General features: G+C 36.9%; 1 protein-coding gene across 2 annotated transcripts in view; it reads right to left on the bottom strand.

Annotated features, from left to right (window-relative positions):
* Positions 1–23,205, bottom strand: part of dgkg (diacylglycerol kinase, gamma) — a 112,090-nt gene that overhangs the window by 4,308 nt on the left and 84,577 nt on the right. For both annotated transcript variants that reach the window (XM_061970949.2, XM_061970950.2), the window contains 2 exons: positions 13,076–13,166; positions 10,597–10,789 (listed from right to left, as the gene is read on the bottom strand). In XM_061970949.2, the coding sequence (XP_061826933.2) occupies positions 10,597–10,789; positions 13,076–13,166 (284 nt within the window). The remainder of the gene's footprint in view (positions 1–10,596; positions 10,790–13,075; positions 13,167–23,205) is intronic.

Below are 23,205 nucleotides of genomic sequence, written 5' to 3'. Positions count from 1 at the left end.
TTTTATTGATGTTCTTGTTGCATTTTTTGTTGTTTTGTTGATGTTCTTGTTACATTTTTTGTTGTTCTTGTACTGTTTTTTGTTCATGTTATTCTTGTTGCTGTTTTTTGTTTTGTTAATGTTTTTGTTGTTCTTCTTGTTGCTGTTTTTTGTTGTTCTCGTTGTTGTTTTTGCTCTAGCTGTTATTGTTCTTGTTGCTGATTTGTGTTGTTGTTCTTCACGGCGAGCAGTTCTTGTTGTTCTTGTTGCTGTGTTTTGTTGTTCTTGTACTGTTTTTTTGTTCATGTTCTTCTTGTTGCTGTTTTTTGTTTTGTTGATGTTCATGTTGTTTTTCTTGTTCTTGTTGCTGATTTGTGTTGTTGTTCTTCACGGCGAGCAGTTCTTGTTGTTCTTGTTGCTGTTTTTTGTTGTTCTTGTACTGTTTTTTTGTTCATGTTCTTCTTGTTGCTGTTTTTTGTTTTGTTGATGTTCATGTTGTTTTTCTTGTTGCTGTTGGTTTTGTGCTGTGTGTTGTTTTGTTCTTCTTGTTGCCGTTTTCTGTTGTTTTTGTTGATATTCTTGTTGTTGTTATTGTTGCTGTTTTTTGTTGTTCTCGTTGATGTTCTTGTTCTAGCTGTTATTGTTGTTCTTGTTGCTGATTTGTGTTGTTGTTGTTCTTCACGGCGAGCAGTTCTTGTTGCTGTTGTTTGTTGTTCTTGTACTGTTTTTTGTTCATGTTCTTGTTGCTGTATTTTGTTTTTTGTTGTTCTTGTTGTAATTGCTGTTTTTCTTGTTGTTTTGTTGTTCTTCTTCTTGTTTTTCTTGTTTTTGTTGTTCTTATACTGTTTTTTGTTAATGTTCTTCTTGTTGCTGTTTTTTGTTGTTTTGTTGATGTTCTTGTTGCATTTTGTTGTTGTTCATGTACTGTTTTTTGTTCATGTTCTTCTTGTTGCTGTTTTTTGTTTTGTTGATGTTTTTGTTGTTCTTCTTGTTGCTGTTTTTTGTTGTTCTCGTTGTTGTTCTTGTTCTAGCTGTTCTTGTTGTTGTTGTTGCTGATTTGTGTTGTTGTTCTTCACGGCGAGCAGTTCTTGTTGCTGTTTTTTGTTGTTCTTGTACTTTTTTTTGTTCATAGTCTTCTTGTTGCTGTTTTTTGTTTTGTTGATGTTCATGTTCTTTTTCTTGTTGCTGTTGGTTTTGTGCTGTTTTGTTGTTGTTTTGTTCTTCTTGTTGCCGTTTTTGTTGATATTCTTGTTGTTGTTATTGTTGCTGTTTTTTGTTGTTCTCGTTGATGTTCTTGTTCTAGCTGTTATTGTTCTTGTTCTAGCTGTTCTTGTTGTTCTTGTTGCTGATTTGTGTTGTTGTTGTTCTTCACTGCGAGCAGTTCTTGTTGCTGTTGTTTGTTGTTCTTGTACTGTTTTTTGTTCATGTTCTTCTTGTTGCTGTTTTTTGTTTTGTTGATGTTCTTGTTGTTTTTCTTGTTGCGGTTTGTTGTTGTTCTTGTTTTTGTGCTGTTTTTTGTTGTTTTGTTCTTCTTGTTGCCGTTTTCTGTTGTTTTTGTTGATATTCGTGTTGTTCTTGTTGCTGATTTTTGTTGTTGTTGTTGTTCTTCCCGGCGAGCAGTTTAGTGTTGAGAATGAGGATACAAATTTGGTCAGACGGCCAAGTGCTGTGCCGACTTTCAACCGAACCGCCTCCTTCAGAGCCGCACTTCCTGTCCGCCATCTCCCAGCGGCCCCCAACAGACAAGAACAGGCGTGTTGTTGCCAGTGGAAAAACAGACAAACATGGCCGCCACGCATAACATGACAAGATGGTGTGTTTTTAACTCACTCTCACCAGACACTTCATTAGGTACACTTGCAAAATAGACCCACACCTGAATCAACAAACTTGTTTTTACACACATGACTACAACTGGTACACACAATTAGTACTACAAGACATACCTAGAACATTTACACATAACTACTACTACAATATATAACTGATTCTAGAAGATATAACTAAAACTAGAACTAGTTTACATAATCAGTAGAGCTATAATTAAGACAGCTATAAGCCATAACAAGCACTAAAATACATAACTAGAAGTAGTACACGTAACTAGTAGACTACATAACAAGTACAAGAATACACAACTAAGTTAGTTTACATAACTAGTACTAAAATATATAACTATTACTAGATGTCATAACTAGAACTAGAAGCATAACTAGTACAAGTGCACATTACTAGTAATATAATATATAACTAGTACAAGAAGACATAACTAGTACTAGAAGGCATAACTAGTACTAGTACACATTACTAGTAATATAATACATAACTAGTAAAATAAGGCATATTTAGAACAAATACATAAAACTAGTACTAGAAAACACAACATGAATATATAACTATTACTAGTACACATAACTAGTAATATAATACATATCTACTAAAATACATAACGAAAACTAGTTTATATAACTAGTAGTAGGATACATAACTACGACCAGTTCACATAACTAGAACTAGTACAAAAAACTAATATAATAATAACATAATTAGTACAAGAATACATAACTAAAACCAGTGTGCATAACTAGTATTGAAAGACATAACTAGTATTGAAAGACATTAGAACTAGTACACTTATTTACATAGCTAGAACTATAACACATAAATAGGACTCGAACACATAACTAAACTTAGTACACATAACTAGTACCAGAATACGTAACTAACACTAGTTTACACAACTAGCACGCAAATATATAACTAAAACTAGTTTACACAACTAGTACGCAAAGATATAACTAGAACAATACACATAAGTAGTACTAGAAGACATAATACAAACTAGTACACATAACTAGTAATAGAAGAAATAAGAGAAAATGTGAATTTGTGTACACAACTAGTACTTGATGACATAACTATAACTAGTACACATAACTAGTGATAGTAGACACAGCTCAAACTAAAATACATAACTAATACTATATGACATAGCGACAACTAGTTTACATAACTAGTATTGGAATACATACATATAACTAATGTCCATAACTAGTACTATAATACTATAACTAGTTTAAATAACCAGACAACACAACTAACTAGTTTAGAAAACTAATACTTGTATACATGACTAGGACTACAACACATAACTAGAACTATTACCCATTATTAGAACAAAAACGCATAACTAAAACTAAAATACATAATTAGAGCTCGAACAAATATAGGTGACTAATACAAATACTTAGAACTAGACTCATAAATGGAATTAGAAGACATAATTACAAGTAGAACTGCGATGAGGTGGCGACTTGTCCAGGGTGTACCCCGCCTTCCGCCCGATTGTAGCTGAGATAGGCTCCAGCGCGCCCCGCGGCTCCAAAGGGAATAAGCGGTAGAAAATGGATGGATGGATTACAACTGGAAGACATAACTAGAACTAGAAAGGAAAACTCGAAGTTGAACAAATAATTAGAACTAGAAAACATAACTAGAACCAGAGACATAACTACAACTAGAACCATAAGACATAACTATAACTTGAAGACATAACTAGAATTTTGAGACATAACGAGAGACATAACTAGAACTAGAATGCATAACTAAAACACATAACTAGAACTAGAATACATAACTATAAGACATAACTAGAACAAACAACTCAAACTAGAGTACATAACTAGCACTAGTAGACAGTTAGAACTTGAACACAAACACATAACTAGTCATGAAATGAGTGGTGATTAAATTGTTTTGTTTTGTTTGAGTTATAACAAATAATATTCCTTCACGGAATGATTCACAAAATTATATTATTAATTTTGTTATGATTAAAAAATAAACAATCTCTAATGATTCACAATAATTATATTATGAATTTTGTTATGACGAAAAAAGAGCCAATCAATCAATAATGATATTTCTATTGCGTAATACTAATCAATCCTGACTGATGGAGTCATTCGCTGGCATTGACAACAAAGGCAAAGTCCTTCCCAGCATGCATTGCTGCCTTATGTAAGCGTCTATTTTTAGATTCTACCTCGCTGAGAAGCAGCAGCGTTCTTTCACGCTTGCTCCACGGAGCCCGGCGGCGTGAGCGAGCACGGCGGCTTCCACGCCGCCATCAGCGTGCCATTCAAACAGGAAGTGTTTTGTGTCAGCTCATGATGACGTTTACCTCGATAATGATGAAAGGATGGATTCCGATCCATCCATCCATTTTCTACCGCTTGTCCATTTTGGGGTCGCGGGGGGTGCTGGAGCCTATCTCAGCTGCATTCGGGAGGAAGGCGGGGTACACCCTGGACAAGTCGCCACCTCATCGCAGGGCCAACACGGATAGACAGACAACATTCACACACTAGGGACCATTTAGTGTCGCCAATCAACCTATCCCCAGGTGCATGTTTTTGGAGGTGGGAGGAAGCCGGAGGGAACAATCAAAGACTGAACATTATCAGGACGAACAACTCTCACACAACACTGTGGGACTTTTCCCTCTCACACAACACTCTGGGAATTTTCTGCTCACACATTACCATACTTGCCAACCTTGAGACCTCCAAATTCGGGAGATTTTAAGGGGGGGTTGAGGTGGGCGGGGCCGGGTTTAAGGGGGGGGGGGGGGGGTATATTTATAGCGAGAATTCACTGAAATTCAAGTATTTCTTGTATGTATATGTATATATATATATATATATATATATATATATATATATATATATCTGCACATTATTTATTAATGTATACAACTCAAAGTAATACTTAACAATACAATACACCACAAAAATAAATATATAAAATAAGACATGAGTCAACCTATTTAGGTGTAAAAATAGAAATAAAAATACGTAAGGCTTTATTTCCACACACTGAAAAAAAGCTCTGTGCATTAAGTTTTCTCCACACCCAGGATATGAGGCTCTCTCTCGGGAGAACAAGAGGAAGACCCGCCGGAGGTCGCTCAACATTACAATAGTTGAAGTGTTTTATTTTAACACACATTTAGGTTACTCATGTCCAGTGGCGGGCCGTGCGTTTCTCACCTAGGCCTTCTGTGATGTCCTACTTAATTTGAATTGAAGTATTTATTTCAAACCTACACAGTACAACAACACACACTTTTTTTTATTTTATTTTTTTACATTTTGGCAGAGACATTTATGCAAGGCTTGAAAAGGGGTTGGATGAAGCAGATGCTTATAATATCCCAACCCCTAATACAAGAACAATACTATACAAACAAAAACAAGAAAAGCTCCTGTACACTAACAATACAATAGTACCACTGTTACTATGAGACAAGACAAGACGAGACAAAACACACACACACACACACACACACATAAATATATATATATATATATATATATATATATATATATATATATATATATATATATATATATATATATATATACACAAATAAAATAAATACTTGACTTTCAGTTAATTCTATCTTTGTATATATATGTATTTTATTATATATATATATATATATATATATATATATATATATATATATATATATATATATATATATATATATATATATAAATGAAATAAATACTTGAATTTCAGTGTTCATTTATTTACACATATACACACATAACACGCCTCTCCACTCATTGTTGTATATGAAAGTGCAATGCTTTGCAGCCAGTAGCACAGCCTTTGAAGGAGCATAGGTATGGACAGTGTAATATTTTAGGTTGGAGTCAATAACCAGGCGAGGTGATGAAGTTACGTCTCTTTACTTCATACTTCAGAACCGACTCCCACACTTGCCCATGACAAATTTGTGCTATGTTTTAAAGATGTGATATTTGCATTTACACTATATGAAAACATTTTTTTAAAAGGAATTTTACCTTTGCAACCTCATTATACTATTGGCTAAGTTTTATATTCATAAATGTAAGTTTCTCAATAGCCGACCTGTTTTTTGTGCCTTTAAAGAAGATTTAGAACTCTACATTAAAACACTCTCTACCTCTAACAACCAAAAAGCTGTGAAAACGATGATGCTGTGCTCCAAATTTGGATTATTTACAGAACTTGTGTGAGCCTATGGCTTTACATTTTGTTATATATATATATATATATATATATATATATATATATATATATATATATATATATATATATATATATATATATATATATATATATATATTTGCATTCTTCTTTAGTTGCTTTATTGAGTTTACAAACCCCCTGGCGCTGTTTTGTACTGTTTCTGTACTTGTTTTGATTATTATTATTACTTTTTTGATTGCATGTAAATGTTGAATGTTATAAATAAAGGTTTTGAAAAAAAAAAAAAAAAAAAAAAGAATTTCCTTCTCACACAACACTGTGGGAATTTTCCTTTCACACAACACTGTGGGACTTTTCCTCTAACACAATACTGTGGGACTTTTCCTCTAACACAACGCTGTGGGACTTTTCCTCTCACACAACGCTGTGGGACTTTTCTGCTCACACAAAACTGCTCGCTTGCATACTAAATGCTAACTGCCGCTTTGCCACAGCACCCTTTCCAGAAAACACAAAAGCCGCAAAGCTTCCTGCGGGGGGAAAGTGGCTGACCGTACAGTGAGGTCTGTTTTAAGATGTGTAGCGAAGCCTATAAACCAAACCAGGTCACTTTGACTGGCAGAATGGAACATTTTAGTACCAATGATTGTCACAGGGCAGCACGGTGAACCAGGGGTTAGTGCATGTGACTCACAATACGAAGGTCCTGAGTAGTCCTGAGTTCAATCCCGGGCTCGGGATCTTTCTGTGTGGAGTTTGCATGCTCTCCCCGTGACTGCATGGAAGGTGTGCATACTTTGTTGTACAAGAAGGTGTGTATACTTTGGTGTAGAAGAAGGAGTGTATACTTTGGTGTAGAAGAAGGTGTGTATACTTTGGTGTAGAAGAAGGTGTGTATACTTTGGTGTAGAAGAAGGAGTACATACTTTGGTGTAGAAGAAGGAGTGTATACTTTGGTGTAGAAGAAGGTGTGTATACTTTGGTGTAGAAGAAGGAGTGTATACTTTGGTGTAGAAGAAGGAGTGTATACTTTGGTGTAGAAGGAGTGTATACTTTGGTGTAGAAGGAGTGTATACTTTGGTGTAGAAGAAGGAGTGTATACTTTGGTGTAGAAGAAGGAGTGTATACTTTGGTGTAGAAGAAGGAGTGTATACTTTGGTGTAGAAGAAGGTGTGTATACTTTGGTGTAGAAGAAGGTGTGTATACTTTGGTGTAGAAGAAGGAGTGTATACGTTGGTGTAGAAGGAGTGTATACTTTGGTGTAGGAGAAGGAGTGTATACTTTGGTGTAGAAGAAGGAGTGTATACTTTGGTGTAGAAGAAGGTGTGTATACTTTGGTGTAGAAGAAGGTGTGTATACTTTAGTGTAGAAGAAGGTGTGTATACTTTGGTGTAGAAGGAGTGTATACTTTGGTGTAGAAGAAGGAGTGTATACTTTGGTGTAGAAGAAGGAGTGTATACTTTGGTGTAGAAGGAGTGTATACTTTGGTGTAGAAGAAGGTGTGTATACTTTGGTGTAGAAGAAGGTGTGTATACTTTGGTGTAGAAGAAGGAGTGTATACTTTGTGTAGAAGGAGTGTATACTTTGGTGTAGGAGAAGGAGTGTATACTTTGGTGTAGAAGAAGGAGTGTATACTTTGGTGTAGAAGAAGGAGTGTATACTTTGGTGTAGAAGGAGTGTATACATTGGTGTAGAAGGAGTGTATACTTTAGTGTAGAAGAAGGTGTGTATACTTTGGTGTAGAAGAAGGTGTGTATACTTTGGTGTAGAAGAAGGAGTGTATACTTTGGTGTAGAAGAAGGTGTGTATACTTTGGTGTAGAAGAAGGTGTGTATACTTTGGTGTAGAAGAAGGAGTGTATACTTTGGTGTAGAAGGAGTGTATACTTTGGTGTAGGAGAAGAAGTGTATACTTTGGTGTAGAAGAAGGAGGGTATACTTTGGTGTAGAAGAAGGAGTGTATACTTTGGTGTAGAAGGAGTGTATACATTGGTGTAGAAGGAGTGTATACTTTGGTGTAGAAGAAGGTGTGTATACTTTGGTGTAGAAGAAGGTGTGTATACTTTGGTGTAGAAGAAGGAGTGTATACTTTGGTGTAGAAGAAGGAGTGTATACTTTGGTGTAGAAGAAGGTGTGTATACTTTAGTGTAGAAGAAGGTGCGTATACTTGGGTGTAGAAGGAGTGTATACTTTGGTGTAGAAGAAGGAGTGTATACTTTGGTGTAGAAGAAGGAGTGTATACTTTGGTGTAGAAGGAGTGTATACTTTGGTGTAGAAGAAGGTGTGTATACTTTGGTGTAGAAGAAGGTGTGTATACTTTGGTGTAGAAGAAGGTGTGTATACTTTGGTGTAGAAGAAGGTGTGTATACTTTGGTGTAGAAGAAGGAGTGTATACTTTGGTGTAGAAGGAGTGTATACTTTGGTGTAGGAGATGGAGTGTATACTTTGGTGTAGAAGAAGGAGTGTATACTTTGGTGTAGAAGAAGGAGTGTATACTTTGGTGTAGAAGGAGTGTATACATTGGTGTAGAAGGAGTGTATACTTTAGTGTAGAAGAAGGTGTGTATACTTTGGTGTAGAAGAAGGTGTGTATACTTTGGTGTAGAAGAAGGAGTGTATACTTTGGTGTAGAAGAAGGAGTGTATACTTTGGTGTAGAAGAAGGTGTGTATACTTTAGTGTAGAAGAAGGTGTGTATACTTTGGTGTAGAAGGAGTGTATACTTTGGTGTAGAAGGAGTGTATACTTTGGTGTAGAAGAAGGAGTGTATACTTTGGTGTAGAAGGAGTGTATACTTTGGTGTAGAAGAAGGTGTGTATACTTTAGTGTAGAAGAAGGTGTGTATACTTTGGTGTAGAAGAAGGTGTGTATACTTTGGTGTAGAAGAAGGAGTGTATACGTTGGTGTAGAAGGAGTGTATACTTTGGTGTAGGAGAAGGAGTGTATACTTTGGTGTAGAAGAAGGAGTGTATACTTTGGTGTAGAAGAAGGTGTGTATACTTTGGTGTAGAAGAAGGTGTGTATACTTTGGTGTAGAAGAAGGAGTGTATACTTTGGTGTAGAAGGAGTGTATACTTTGGTGTAGGAGAAGGAGTGTATACTTTGGTGTAGAAGAAGGAGTGTATACTTTGGTGTAGAAGGAGTGTATACATTGGTGTAGAAGGAGTGTATACTTTAGTGTAGAAGAAGGTGTGTATACTTTAGTGTAGAAGAAGGTGTGTATACTTTGGTGTAGAAGAAGGTGTGGATACTTTGGTGTAGAAGAAGGAGTGTATACTTTGGTGTAGAAGAAGGTGGTATACTTTGGTGTAGAAGAAGGTGTGTATACTTTGGTGTAGAAGAAGGAGTGTATACTTTGGTGTAGAAGGAGTGTATACTTTGGTGTAGGAGAAGGAGTGTATACTTTGGTGTAGAAGAAGGAGTGTATACTTTGGTGTAGAAGAAGGAGTGTATACTTTGGTGTAGAAGGAGTGTATACATTGGTGTAGAAGGAGTGTATACTTTGGTGTATAAGAAGGTGTGTATACTTTGGTGTAGAAGAAGGTGTGTATACTTTGGTGTAGAAGAAGGTGTGTATACTTTGGTGTAGAAGAAGGAGTGTATACTTTGGTGTAGAAGAAGGAGTGTATACTTTGGTGTAGAAGAAGGTGTGTATACTTTAGTGTAGAAGAAGGTGTGTATACTTTAGTGTAGAAGGAGTGTATACTTTGGTGTAGAAGAAGGAGTGTATACTTTGGTGTAGAAGAAGGAGTGTATACTTTGGTGTAGAAGGAGTGTATACTTTGGTGTAGAAGAAGGTGTGTATACTTTGGTGTAGAAGAAGGTGTGTATACTTTGGTGTAGAAGAAGGAGTGTATACTTTGGTGTAGAAGAAGGTGTGTATACTTTGGTGTAGAAGAAGGTGTGTATACTTTGGTGTAGAAGAAGGAGTGTATACTTTGGTGTAGAAGGAGTGTATACTTTGGTGTAGGAGAAGGAGTATATACTTTGGTGTAGAAGAAGGAGTGTATACTTTGGTGTAGAAGAAGGAGTGTATACTTTGGTGTAGAAGGAGTGTATACATTGGTGTAGAAGGAGTGTATACTTTAGTGTAGAAGAAGGTGTGTATACTTTGGTGTAGAAGAAGGTGTGTATACTTTGGTGTAGAAGAAGGAGTGTATACTTTGGTGTAGAAGAAGGAGTGTATACTTTGGTGTAGAAGAAGGTGTGTATACTTTAGTGTAGAAGAAGGTGTGTATACTTTGGTGTAGAAGGAGTGTATACTTTGGTGTAGAAGGAGTGTATATTTTGGTGTAGAAGAAGGAGTGTATACTTTGGTGTAGAAGAAGGAGTACTAACACAAGTACTAAACATTCTGTGCTCCACACTAAAATGGGACTAAAGTGATCCACTGAGATGTCATCCAGAGTGTTCCTTTGTTATTATTTACTTCTTGCAATAATTATAATAACAATGATGATTAAACATTCATAATAATTGTTGTTATGAAGAAGGAAATGATAGTATATATAAATAATAATAATTATTGTTCTGAAGAAGAAATTATAGTATATATAAATAAATCCTACCACTCACCTTGCATGCAAAACTTGAGTTCCTTGGGGTCGGTGAGGGTTCTGCTGTCAGGAACCTTCCTGCTCATGCGCTTGTACTTCCTCCTCTTCTTGGACTCGCCCCACAGGTTGGAGCCGCCGTGCATGCTGGGAATGTTGAGCACGGCCACACCTTCCAAGGACGCGTTGCTGAGGTCCAAAATGATGCCATCACACTGCAGGATGCAAAGAAACTACCAGTAGATGCCTTCAAACTACCAATGGACGCCTTCTAACTACCAGTGTATTCTTTCAAACTACCTGCAGATGCCTTCAAACTACCAATGGATGCCTTCTAACTACCAGTCTATTCTTTCAAACTACCAGTAGATGCCTTCAAACTACCAATGGATGCCTTCTAACTACCAGTGTATTATTTCACACTACCTGCAGATGCCTTCAAACTACCAATGGACGCGTTCCAACTACCAGTGTATTCTTTCAAACTACCTGCAGATGCCTTCAAACTACCAATGGACGCCTTCTAACTACCAGTGTATTCTTTAAAACTACCAGTAGATGCCTTCAAACTACCAATGGATGCCTTTTAACTACCAGTGTATTCTTTCATACTACCTGCAGATGCCTTCAAACTACCAATGCACATCTTCTAACTACCAATGTATTTTTTCAAACTACCAGTAGATGCCTTCTAACTAACAGTGTATTCTTTCAAACTACCAGTAGATGCCTTCAAACTACCAATGGACGCGTTCCAACTACCAGTGTATTCTTTCAAACTACCAGTAGATGCCTTCAAACTACCAATGGATGCCTTCCAACTACCAGTGTATTATTTCAAACTACTAGTAGATGCCTTCTTACTACCAGTAGAGGCCTTCAAACTGCCAATGGACACCTTCTAACTACCAGTGTATTATTTCAAACTACCAGTAGATGCCTACAACCTACCAATGGACACCTTCTAACTATGAGTGTATTCTTTCAAACTACCAGTAGATGTCTTCAAACTACCAATGGACACCTTATAACTAACAGTGTATTATTTCAAACTACCAGTAGATGCCTTCAAACTACCAATGGATGCGTTCCAACTACCAGTGTATTCTTTCAAACTACCAGTAGATGCCTTCAAACTACCAATGTATGCCTTCCAACTACCAGTGTATTATTTCAAACTACTAATAGATGCCTTCTTACTACCAGCAGAGGCCTTCAAACTGCCAATGGACACCTTCTAACTACCAGTGTATTCTTTCAAACTACCAGTAGATGCCTACAACCTACCAATGGACACCTTCTAACTATGAGTGTATTCTTTCAAACTACCAGTAGGTGCCTTCAAACTACCAATGGACACCTTCTAACTACCAGTGTATTCTTTCAAACTACCAGTAGATGCCTTCAAACTACCAATGGGCGCCTTCCAACTACCAGTGTATTCTTTCAAACTACCAGTAGATGCCTTCAAACTACCAATGGACGCCTTCCAACTACCAGTGTATTATTTCAAACTACTAGTAGATTCCTTCTTACTATCAGCAGATGCCTTCAAACTGCCAATGGACACCTTCTAACTACCAGTGTGTTCTTTCAAACTACTAGTAGATGCCTTCTTACTACCAGTAGATGCCTTCAAACTACCAATAGACGCTTTCTAACTACCAGTGTATTCTTTCAAACTACCAGCAGATAGCAGATGCCTACAACCTACCAATGGACGCCTTCTAACTACGAGTGTATTCCTTCAAACTACCAGTAGATGCCTTCAAACTACCAATGGACACCTTTTAACTACCAGTGTATCCTTTCAAACTACCAGTAGATGCCTTCAAACTACCAATGGATGCCTCCCAACTACCAGTGTATTATTTCAAACTACTTGTAGATGCCTTCTTACTACAAACAGAGGCCTTCAAACTACCAATGGACGCCTTTTAACTACCAGTGTATTCTTTCAAACTACTAGTAGATGCATTCTAACTACCAGTGTATTCTTTCAAACTACTAGTAGATGCTTACTACCAGTAGATGCCCTCAAAAATACCAATGGACACCTTCTAACTACCAGTGTATTCTTTTAAACTATCAGCAGATGCCTTCAAACTACCAGCAGATGCCTTCAAACTACCATTAAATGCCTTCAAACTACATGCAGATGCCTTCAAACTACCAGTAAATGCCTTCAAACTACCAGCAGATGCCTTCAAGCTACCAGTAAATGCCTTCAATCTACCAACAGATGCCTTCAAACAACCAGTAAATGCCTTCAAACTACCAGCAAATGCCTTCAAACTACCATCAGATGCCTTCAAACTACCAGCAGATGCCTTCAATCTACCAACAGATGCCTTCAAACTAACAGTAAATGCCTTCAATCTACCAACAGATGCCTTCAAACTCCCATCAGACAACATGTTCAAACTACAGTTGATGTCAAAAATCATTGTGTAAATGCTGTAAAATGAGAAGGTGATGATGTCATTGATTGGAGGACTCACCTCCACCTGGATGCACTGGTTGATCTTCTTGCAGGTGGAGGAAAGAGTCTCTGTGGTGCCAAACTCAAAGTACCACAGCTTGTTCTTCATCCTGACAAAACAGCAATCAAAAAAGGCCAATTTTAATATTAATATTAAAACGGCATCTTTAAAAAAAAAAAAAAAATTCTTGTTTTATGCACCATTATTATCAATATGTAATGTTAGCATGTAGCTCACATAGCTGTGCTAATGTTGCTAACCTAGCAATATGTTCAAAATGTAATGTTAGCATGTAGCTCACATATCTATGCTAATGTTGCTAACTTAGCAATATGTTCAAAATGTAATGTTAGCATGTAGCTCACATATCTATGCTAATGTTGATAACTTAGCAATATGTTTAAAATGTAATGTTAGCATGTAGCTTACATAGCTGTGCTAATGTTGCTAACTTAGCATGATAATATTTATGAAACAGATTTTATGAATCGATTCGGAATCATCCAAATCCAAATGGTACATTTCCCTCACGTCTGTTGAAAATCTAATGGAAATCAACTTTGTCCACTTGGAATTGTGTCTGAAAGATCTGACATTGGCAGGAAAACACACAACACGACCCCAGAGTGGCAGACACAAAAAAGCCGAGCACACATCAGCGGTCAACAGTCCCAGCAACCTGCAGGCCCGTCGAGGCGGATCAGTGCCCCGAAGACAAGACTTGTCAAAAGTGACCTGATGGTTGTGCTTTTTGTCCTGGCTGGACTTTGGAGAAGGACATTTTCTAAAGACTCAGTATTTGCACCTTCATAATGCGTGTGAAAACGTCCTTTTTTACACAAAAAGTACTTTTTACCAAATGAATACCAAACATGATTCCAAATCTGTTGTCTCCCTCACTAGTTTGCTCCACTTCGCTTTTTAGCTTGCATCTTTTCATGACATGAAGGAAAAACATACTACTACCTCAGGCTTTGCTACACACCTTAAAATAAAGCTCTGCCAACAATCCGTCAGTCAGTAACAGACGATGGAGTTGTAAGTTTGATCATTCAGTTTTTCTTCACTTGATATGCTAACCTAGCATGATGGTAAAATGTAATGTTGGCATGTAGCTCAGCTGGCTATGTTAATGTTGCTAATCTAGCATGATGTTGAAATGTACTAGCTCACATAGCTATGCTAATGTTGCTAATCTAGCATGATGTTAAAATGTAATGGTGGCATGTAGCTCAAATAGCTATGTTAATGTTGCTAATCTAGCATGATGTTGAAATGTACTAGCTCACATAGCTAGGCTAATGTTGCTAATCTAGCATGATGTTAAAATGTAATGGTGGCATGTAGCTCAAATAGCTATGTTAATGTTGCTAATCTAGCATGATGTTGAAATGTACTAGCTCACATAGCTAGGCTAATGTTGCTAATCTAGCATGATGTTGAAATGTACTAGCTCACATAGCTATGCTAATGTTGCTAATCTAGCATGATGTTAAAATGTAATGGTGGCATGTAGCTCAAATAGCTATGTTAATGTTGCTAATCTAGCATGATGTTGAAATGTACTAGCTCACATAGCTAGGCTAATGTTGCTAATCTAGCATGATGTTGAAATGTACTAGCTCACATAGCGAGGCTAATGTTGCTAATCTAGCATGATGTTGAAATGTACTAGCTCACATAGCTATGCTAATGTTGTTAATCTAGCATGATGTTAAAATGTAATGGTGGCATGTAGCTCAACTAGCTATGTTAATGTTGCTATCTAGCATGATGTTGAAATGTACTAGCTCACATAGCTATGCTAATGTTGCTAAACTAGCATGATGTTAAAATGTAATGTTGGAATGTAGCTCACATATCTATGCTAGTATTGCAAACCTGGCATAACGTTAAAATGTACTAACTCACATAGGTATGCTAATGTTGCTAACCTAGCATGATGTTAAAATGTAATGTTAGCATGTAGATTAACTAGCTATGCTCCTGTTGCTAACCTAGCATAATGTTAAAATGTAATGTTTGCATTACATTTAAGCATGCTAGTGTTGCTAAACTGGCATGATGTTAAAATGTACTAACTACATAGCTATGCTAATGTTGCTAACCTGGCATGGTGTTAAAATGTAATGTTGGCATGTAGATTAACTACCTATGCTAGTATTGCAAACCTGGCATGACGTTAAAATGTATTAGCTCACATAGCTATGCTAATGTTGCTAACCTAGCATGATGCTAAAATATAATGTTGGCATGTAGCTCACATATCTATGCTAGTGTTGCAAACCTGGCATGATGTTAAAATGTACTAACTACATAGCTATGCTAATGTTGCTAACCTGGCATAGTGTTAAAATGTAATGTTGGCATGTAGATTAACGAGCTATGCTAATGTTGCTAACCTAGCATGGTGTTAAAATGTAATGTTGGCATGTAGCTCACATATCTATGCTAGTGTTGCAAACCTGGCATGATGTTAAAATGTACTAACTACATAGCTATGCTAATGTTGCTAACCTGGCATAGTGTTAAAATGTAATGTTGGCATGTAGATTAATGAGCTATGCTAATGTTGCTAACCTAGCATGGTGTTAAAATGTAATGTTGGCATGTAGCTCACATATCTATGCTAGTATTGCAAACCTGGTATGACGTTAAAATGTATTAGCTCACATAGCTATGCTAATGTTGCTAACCTAGCATGGTGTTAAAATGTAATGTTGGCATGTAGCTCACATACATATGTTAGTGTTGCAAACCTGGCATGATGTTAAAATGTACTAACTACATAGCTATGCTAATGTTGCTAACCTGGCATGGTGTTAAAATGTAATGTTGGCATGTAGATTAACGAGCTATGCTAATGTTGCTAACCTAGCATGGTGTTAAAATGTAATGTTGTCATGTAGCTAACATATCCATGCTAGTGTTGCAAACCTGGCATGATGTTAAAATGTACTAACTACATAGCTATGCTAATGTTGCTAACCTGGCATGGTGTTAAAATGTAATGTTGGTATGTAGATTAAATAGCTATGCTAATGTTGTTAACCTAGCATGATGTTAAAATGTAATGTTGGCATGTAGCTCACATATCTATGCTAGTATTGCAAACCTGACATGATGTTAAAATGTACTAGCTCACATAGCTATGCTAATGTTGCTAACCTAGCATGATGTTAAAATGTAATGTTAGCATGTAGATTAACTAGCTATGCTCCTGTTGCTAACCTAGCATGATGTTAAAATGTAATGTTTGCATTACATTTAAGCATGCTAGTGTTGCTAAACTGGCATGATGTTAAAATGTACTAACTACATAGCTATGCTAATGTTGGTAACCTAGCATGATGTTAAAATGTAATGTTAGCATGTAGATTAACTAGCTATGCTCCTGTTGCTAACCTAGCATGATATTAAAATGTAATGTTTGCATTACATTTAAGCATGCTAGTGTTGCTAAACTGGCATGATGTTAAAATGTACTAACTACATAGCTATGCTAATGTTGCTAACCTGGCATGGTGTTAAAATGTAATGTTGGCATGTAGATTAACTAGCTATGCTAATGTTGCTAACCTAGCATGGTGTTAAAATGTAATGTTGGCATGTAGCTCACATATCTATGCTAGTATTGCAAACCTGGCATGACGTTAAAATGTATTAGCTCACATAGCTATGCTAATGTTGCTAACCTAGCATGATGTTAAAATGTAATGTTGGCATGTAGCTCACATATCTATGCTCGTGTTGCAAACCTGGCATGATGTTAAAATGTACTAACTACATAGCTATGCTAATGTTGCTAACCTGGCATAGTGTTAAAATGTAATGTTGGCATGTAGATTAACGAGCTATGCTAATGTTGCTAACCTAGCATGGTGTTAAAATGTAATGTTGGCATGTAGCTCACATATCTATGCTAGTATTGCAAACCTGGTATGACGTTAAAATGTATTAGCTCACATAGCTATGCTAATGTTGCTAACCTAGCATGGTGTTAAAATGTAATGTTGGCATGTAGCTCACATACATATGTTAGTGTTGCAAACCTGGCATGATGTTAAAATGTACTAACTACATAGCTATGCTAATGTTGCTAACCTGGCATGGTGTTAAAATGTAATGTTGGCATGTAGATTAACGAGCTATGCTAATGTTGCTAACCTAGCATGGTGTTAAAATGTAATGTTGTCATGTAGCTAACATATCCATGCTAGTGTTGCAAACCTGGCATGATGTTAAAATGTACTAACTACATAGCTATGCTAATGTTGCTAACCTGGCATGGTGTTAAAATGTAATGTTGGCATGTAGATTAACTAGCTATGCTAATGTTGCTAACCTAGCATGATGTTAAAATGTAATGTTGGCATGTAGCTCACATATCTATGCTAGTATTGCAAACCTGACATGACGTTAAAATGTACTAGCTCACATAGCTATGCTAATGTTGCTAACCTAGCATGATGTTAAAATGTAATGTTAGCATGTAGATTAACTAGCTATGCTCCTGTTGCTAACCTAGCATGATGTTAAAATGTAATGTTTGCATTACATTTAAGCATGCTAGTGTTGCTAAACTGGCATGATGTTAAAATGTACTAACTACATAGCTATGCTAATGTTGCTAACCTGGCATGGTGTTAAAATGTAATGTTGGCATGTAGATTAACTAGCTATGCTAATGTTGCAAACCTAGCATGGTGTTAAAATATAATGTTGGCATGTAGCTCACATATCTATGTTAGTATTGCAAACCTGGCATGACGTTAAAATGTATTAGCTCACATAGCTATGCTAATGTTGCTAATCCAGCATGATGTTAAAATGTAATGTTGGCATGTAGCTCACATATCTATGCTAGTGTTGCAAACCTGGCATGATGTTAAAATGTACTAACTACATAGCTATGCTAATGTTGCTAACCTGGCATAGTGTTAAAATGTAATGTTGGCATGTAGATTAACGAGCTATGCTAATGTTGCTAACCTAGCATGGTGTTAAAATGTAATGTTGGCATGTAGCTCACATATCTATGCTAGTATTGCAAACCTGGTATTATGTTAAAATGTATTAGCTCACATAGCTATGCTAATGTTGCTAACCTAGCATGGTGTTAAAATGTAATGTTGGCATGTAGCTCACATACATATGTTAGTGTTGCAAACCTGGCATGATGTTAAAATGTACTAACTACATAGCTATGCTAATGTTGCTAACCTGGCATGGTGTTAAAATGTAATGTTGACATGTAGATTAACGAGCTATGCTAATGTTGCTAACCTAGCATGGTGTTAAAATGTAATGTTGTCATGTAGCTAACATATCCATGCTAGTGTTGCAAACCTGGCATGATGTTAAAATGTACTAACTACATAGCTATGCTAATGTTGCTAACCTGGCATGGTGTTAAAATGTAATGTTGGCATGTAGATTAACTAGCTATGCTAATGCTGCTAACCTAGCATGATGTTAAAATGTAATGTTGGCATGTAGCTCACATATCTATGCTAGTATTGCAAACCTGACATGACGTTAAAATGTACTAGCTCACATAGCTATGCTAATGTTGCTAACCTAGCATGATGTTAAAATGTAATGTTAGCATGTAGATTAACTAGCTATGCTCCTGTTGCTAACCTAGCATGATGTTAAAATGTAATGTTTGCATTACATTTAAGCATGCTAGTGTTGCTAAACTGGCTGATGTTAAAATGTACTAACTACATAGCTATGCTAATGTTGCTAACCTGGCATGGTGTTAAAATGTAATGTTGGCATGTAGATTAACTAGCTATGCTAATGTTGCAAACCTAGCATGGTGTTAAAATGTAATGTTGGCATGTAGCTCACATATCTATGCTAGTATTGCAAACCTGGCATGACGTTAAAATGTATTAGCTCACATAGCTATGCTAATGTTGCTAACCTAGCATAGTGATAAAATGTAATGTTGGCATGTAGCTCACATATCTATGCTAGTGTTGCAAACCTGGCATGATGTTAAAATGTACTAACTACATAGCTATGCTAATGTTGCTAACCTGGCATGGTGTTAAAATGTAATGTTGGCATGTAGATTAACTAGCTATGCTAATGTTGCTAACCTAGCATAGTGTTAAAATGTAATGTTGGCATGTAGCTCACATACATATGTTAGTGTTGCAAACCTGGCATGATGTTAAAATGTACTAACTACATAGCTATGCTAATGTTGCTAACCTGGCATGGTGTTAAAATGTAATGTTGGCATGTAGATTAACTAGCTATGCTAATGTTGCTAACCTAGCATAGTGTTAAAATGTAATGTTGGCATGTAGCTCACATATCTATGCTAGTGTTGCAAACCTGGCATGATGTTAAAATGTACTAACTACCTAGCTATGCTAATGTTGCTAACCTAGCATGATGTTAAAATGTAAAGTTGGCATGTAGCTCAAATAGCTATGCTCCTGTTGCTAACCTAGCATGATGTTAAAATGTAATGTTTGCATTACATTCTAGCATGCTAGTGTTGCTAAACTGGCATGATGTTCAAATGTAATAGCGCACAGAGCTACGCAGGCGCTGCTAAGCTAGCACAATGAGAGCAGCTATAAATCTGCTGTAGAGATCACTGATGTTCAAGAAATATTTTTTCGCTTGCGTAGATTCGTCAACATGCTAGGTTGTGTAAGCGCGCACATCTCGCCCTCCATTGCCCGCCAAGTGACATCATTCAACATTCATCGGCGTAAAAGACTGGCAACACGCTTATTGACGTAGACGCATGGTGTCACGCGGCACGGCAGAGCCAAGGTTTCAGCCTCAAACAGGAAGTCCCACTAAGAAAATAAGAGCGCAGGCAGGAAATACAAATGAAAACCAAGGAAAAGTCCACCTGAGAACATGTGTTCGCAAGAAGGGATTAAAAGCCAGGGGAGAAGATGATGTCTATGTTTTTGTCACACACATTGCAATGATTCATCAACAATTGTGCAAAAGTACACAACACACGTGGACACACAACTAGGACTAGAGATGTCCGATAATGGCTTTTTTGCCGATACTCGATATTGCGATATTGTCCAACTCTTAATTACCGATTCAGATATCAACCGATACCGATATATACAGTCGTGGAATTAACACGTTATTATGCCTCATTTTGTTGTGATGCCTTGCTGGATGCATTAAACAATGTAACAAGGTTTTCCAAAATAAATCAACTCAAGTTATGGAAAAAAAATGCCAACATGGCACTGCCATATTTATTATTGAAGTCACAAAGTGCATTATTTTTTTTAACATGCCTCAAAACAGCAGCTTGGAATTTGGGACATGCTCTCCCTGAGAGAGCATGAGGAGGTTGAGGTGGGCGGGGTAGGGGGTAGCGGGGGGTGTATATTGTAGCGTCCCGGAAGAGTTAGTGCTGCAAGGGTTTCTGGGTATTTGTTCTGTTGTGTTATGTTGTGTTACGGTGTGTGTACAGCTCCACTAATGGACATTGGAGTGTTACTTTCAAAGGCAAAATTAAAGTATTGCTAGAAACATAATTTTATATGGGACTTTATTGTATTATATGTATAGTACATGTTCCAAAAAGAAAAAAAGCATAAAACACAGTATATTTAAATATACTAAATGTAAAAAAGGGAATACATATTCAAAATAAGATCATTAAATGAAATCTAGTTTGGTTACGCCATCATGAGCGCAACACAAGGTTGTAAAAGTTTCAACTACAATTCTAAATAAGATGTCAAAAGCAAACTGAAATCAAATACACACAGCTTAAAGATTGATCAATACCTATTTAAATTTAGTAATACATAAATATGATGTCTATCTGTGTTGGCCCTGAGATGAGGTGGCGACTTGTCCAGGGTGTACCCCGACTTCCGCCCGATTGTAGCTGAGATAGGCTCCAGCGCCCCCCGCGACCCCAAAGGGAATAAGCGGTAGAAAATGGATGGAAGGGATGGATAAATATGATGATTTATCAAAATATAAAAGAAATATACCTGAACAGAACGCTCATGATGGTTACACCAAAAAGTAACGCTATGAATCGCGTTTTTCCAAGTTTTTGGGGCATTTTTATGCTATTTCCAAGCATCTCCTTTTTATTATTGTTGATATTAAATGGTCAAACTAATGCATATTACCGTATATGTACATGCATGCCGTAGTAAACAAAAAAAAAGTAATATTTTTTGATTGTTACATTTTGAAGTACATTTGTGCAGGTGGGTGCGAATGTACCCTTTACCAGAGCTGTACACGTGTGGATGTTCTCCCGAAATGTGTTTGTCATTCTTGTTTGGTGTAGGTTCACAGTGTGGCACATATTTGTAACAGTGTTATAGTTGTTCATACGGCCACCCTCAGTGTGACCTGTATGGCTGTTGACCGAGTATGCCTTGCATTCACTTGTGTGTGTGAAAAGCCGTAGATATTATGTGACTGGGCCGGCACGCAAAGGCAGTGCCTTTAAGGTTTATTGGCGTTCTGTACTTCTCCCTACGTCCGTGTACACAGCGGCGTTTTTAAAAAGTCATACATTTTACTTTTTGAAATCAATACCGATAATTTCTGTATATTTTACAGTCAATTTCCGATATTACATTTTAAAGCATTACATCCCTAACTAGGACCCAGACCTAAAAACAACTTGAGCTCCTGTGCGGTGCGTGACCCCGACTTCAAAAGACGACATGGAGGTGTGACACGATCACTTAAGTACCGCTTTACCACTGGACGGCACCGACTGGGCGACTTCCCGTTAGAAAATAACGTAAATTCCAGACTGTAAGACGCTACTTTTTTCCTACACTTTGGAACGGTGCGGCTAATTCGTGGATTTTTCTTCTTTGCTGATGGTAAAAAAAAAACAAGCAAACACACTGAAAAGGTAGAAGTAGAAGTGCTGAGCCGTCTTCTAACCATCCGTAGCGTTTCTACTCGTATGGATTCTTCACTCGTCGCTCCAAGCAACGTTTGTAAGTTTTACAATATAACTAAAACAATTCTTACTTACTAAAGCGTCCCATGTGTGATGTCTGTCCGAGTGTTTTCATGCTTATTTTTATGAGGCGAGCGTCGTTAGCATTAGCTAATATGTTAACGCGTTTACGTGTGTCTGTGTCAGTATTATTAACTTACGCAAAAAACTCAAGTACAGTAATATAAAGTATGAATGGATATATTTTACAATATATTTGGGAGGGTTCTAATCTTGTTATGGCTGCTAGGTCGAGGCATGAGTGTGGATCTGCGTTAGCTTTAGTTTTCAACTCACTCACGTAAACAACTTACGTAATGTACGCAACATGCACCGTATTTTTCAGAGTATAAGTCGCTCCGGAGTATAAGTCGCACCGGCCGAAAATGCATAATAAAGACAAATCTATTTTCCGTCCTAAACGGTTTGTAAGTCGCACGGGAGTATAATTCGCATTTTTGGGGGAAATTGATTTGATAAAAGCCAACACCAAGAATAGACATTTGAAAGGCAATTTAAAATAAATAAAGACTAGTGAACAACAGGCTGAATAAGTGTACGTTAAATGAAGGCATAAATAACCAACTGAGAACGTGCCTGGTATGTTAACGTAACATATTATGGTAAGAGTCATTCAAATAACTATAACATATAGAACATGCTATACGTTTACCAAACAATCTGTCACTCCTAATCGCTAAATCCCATGAAATCTTATACGTCTAGTCTCTTACGTGAATGAGATAAATAATATTATTTGATATTTTACGGTAATGTGTTAATAATTTCACACATAAGTCGCTCCTGAGTATAAGTCGCACCCCCGGCCAAACTATGAGAGCGAATAATAGAAAGGCGTTTAATTCGCCAAAATTCACTCATTTAGAGTTCGGAAATCGGTTAAAAAAATATATGGTCTTTTTTCTACAACATCAAGGTATATATTGACGCTTACACATAGGTCTGGTGATAATGTTCCCCTTTAAATATTTTTTTGCATGAAAAACAATTTCTCAAACTGAATACGATACAAATGCGGTCTGTGTGTCAGACGAGGCAAGGCATAATCTGATCCCAGGCCAGTGAGGACACACCACACATCCAAGTAAATTGGATTTCATTCCTCAAATGAAAATGCACCCAAATACTGTTCTTATATTGA

The sequence above is a fragment of the Nerophis lumbriciformis genome, linkage group LG13, assembly GCF_033978685.3.
Source record: "Nerophis lumbriciformis linkage group LG13, RoL_Nlum_v2.1, whole genome shotgun sequence".
In the NCBI taxonomy this organism is placed as follows: Eukaryota; Metazoa; Chordata; class Actinopteri; order Syngnathiformes; family Syngnathidae; genus Nerophis; species Nerophis lumbriciformis.
The sequence above is the reverse complement of the archived record's forward strand: the minus strand, read 5'-3'. Positions and strand labels throughout refer to the sequence as shown.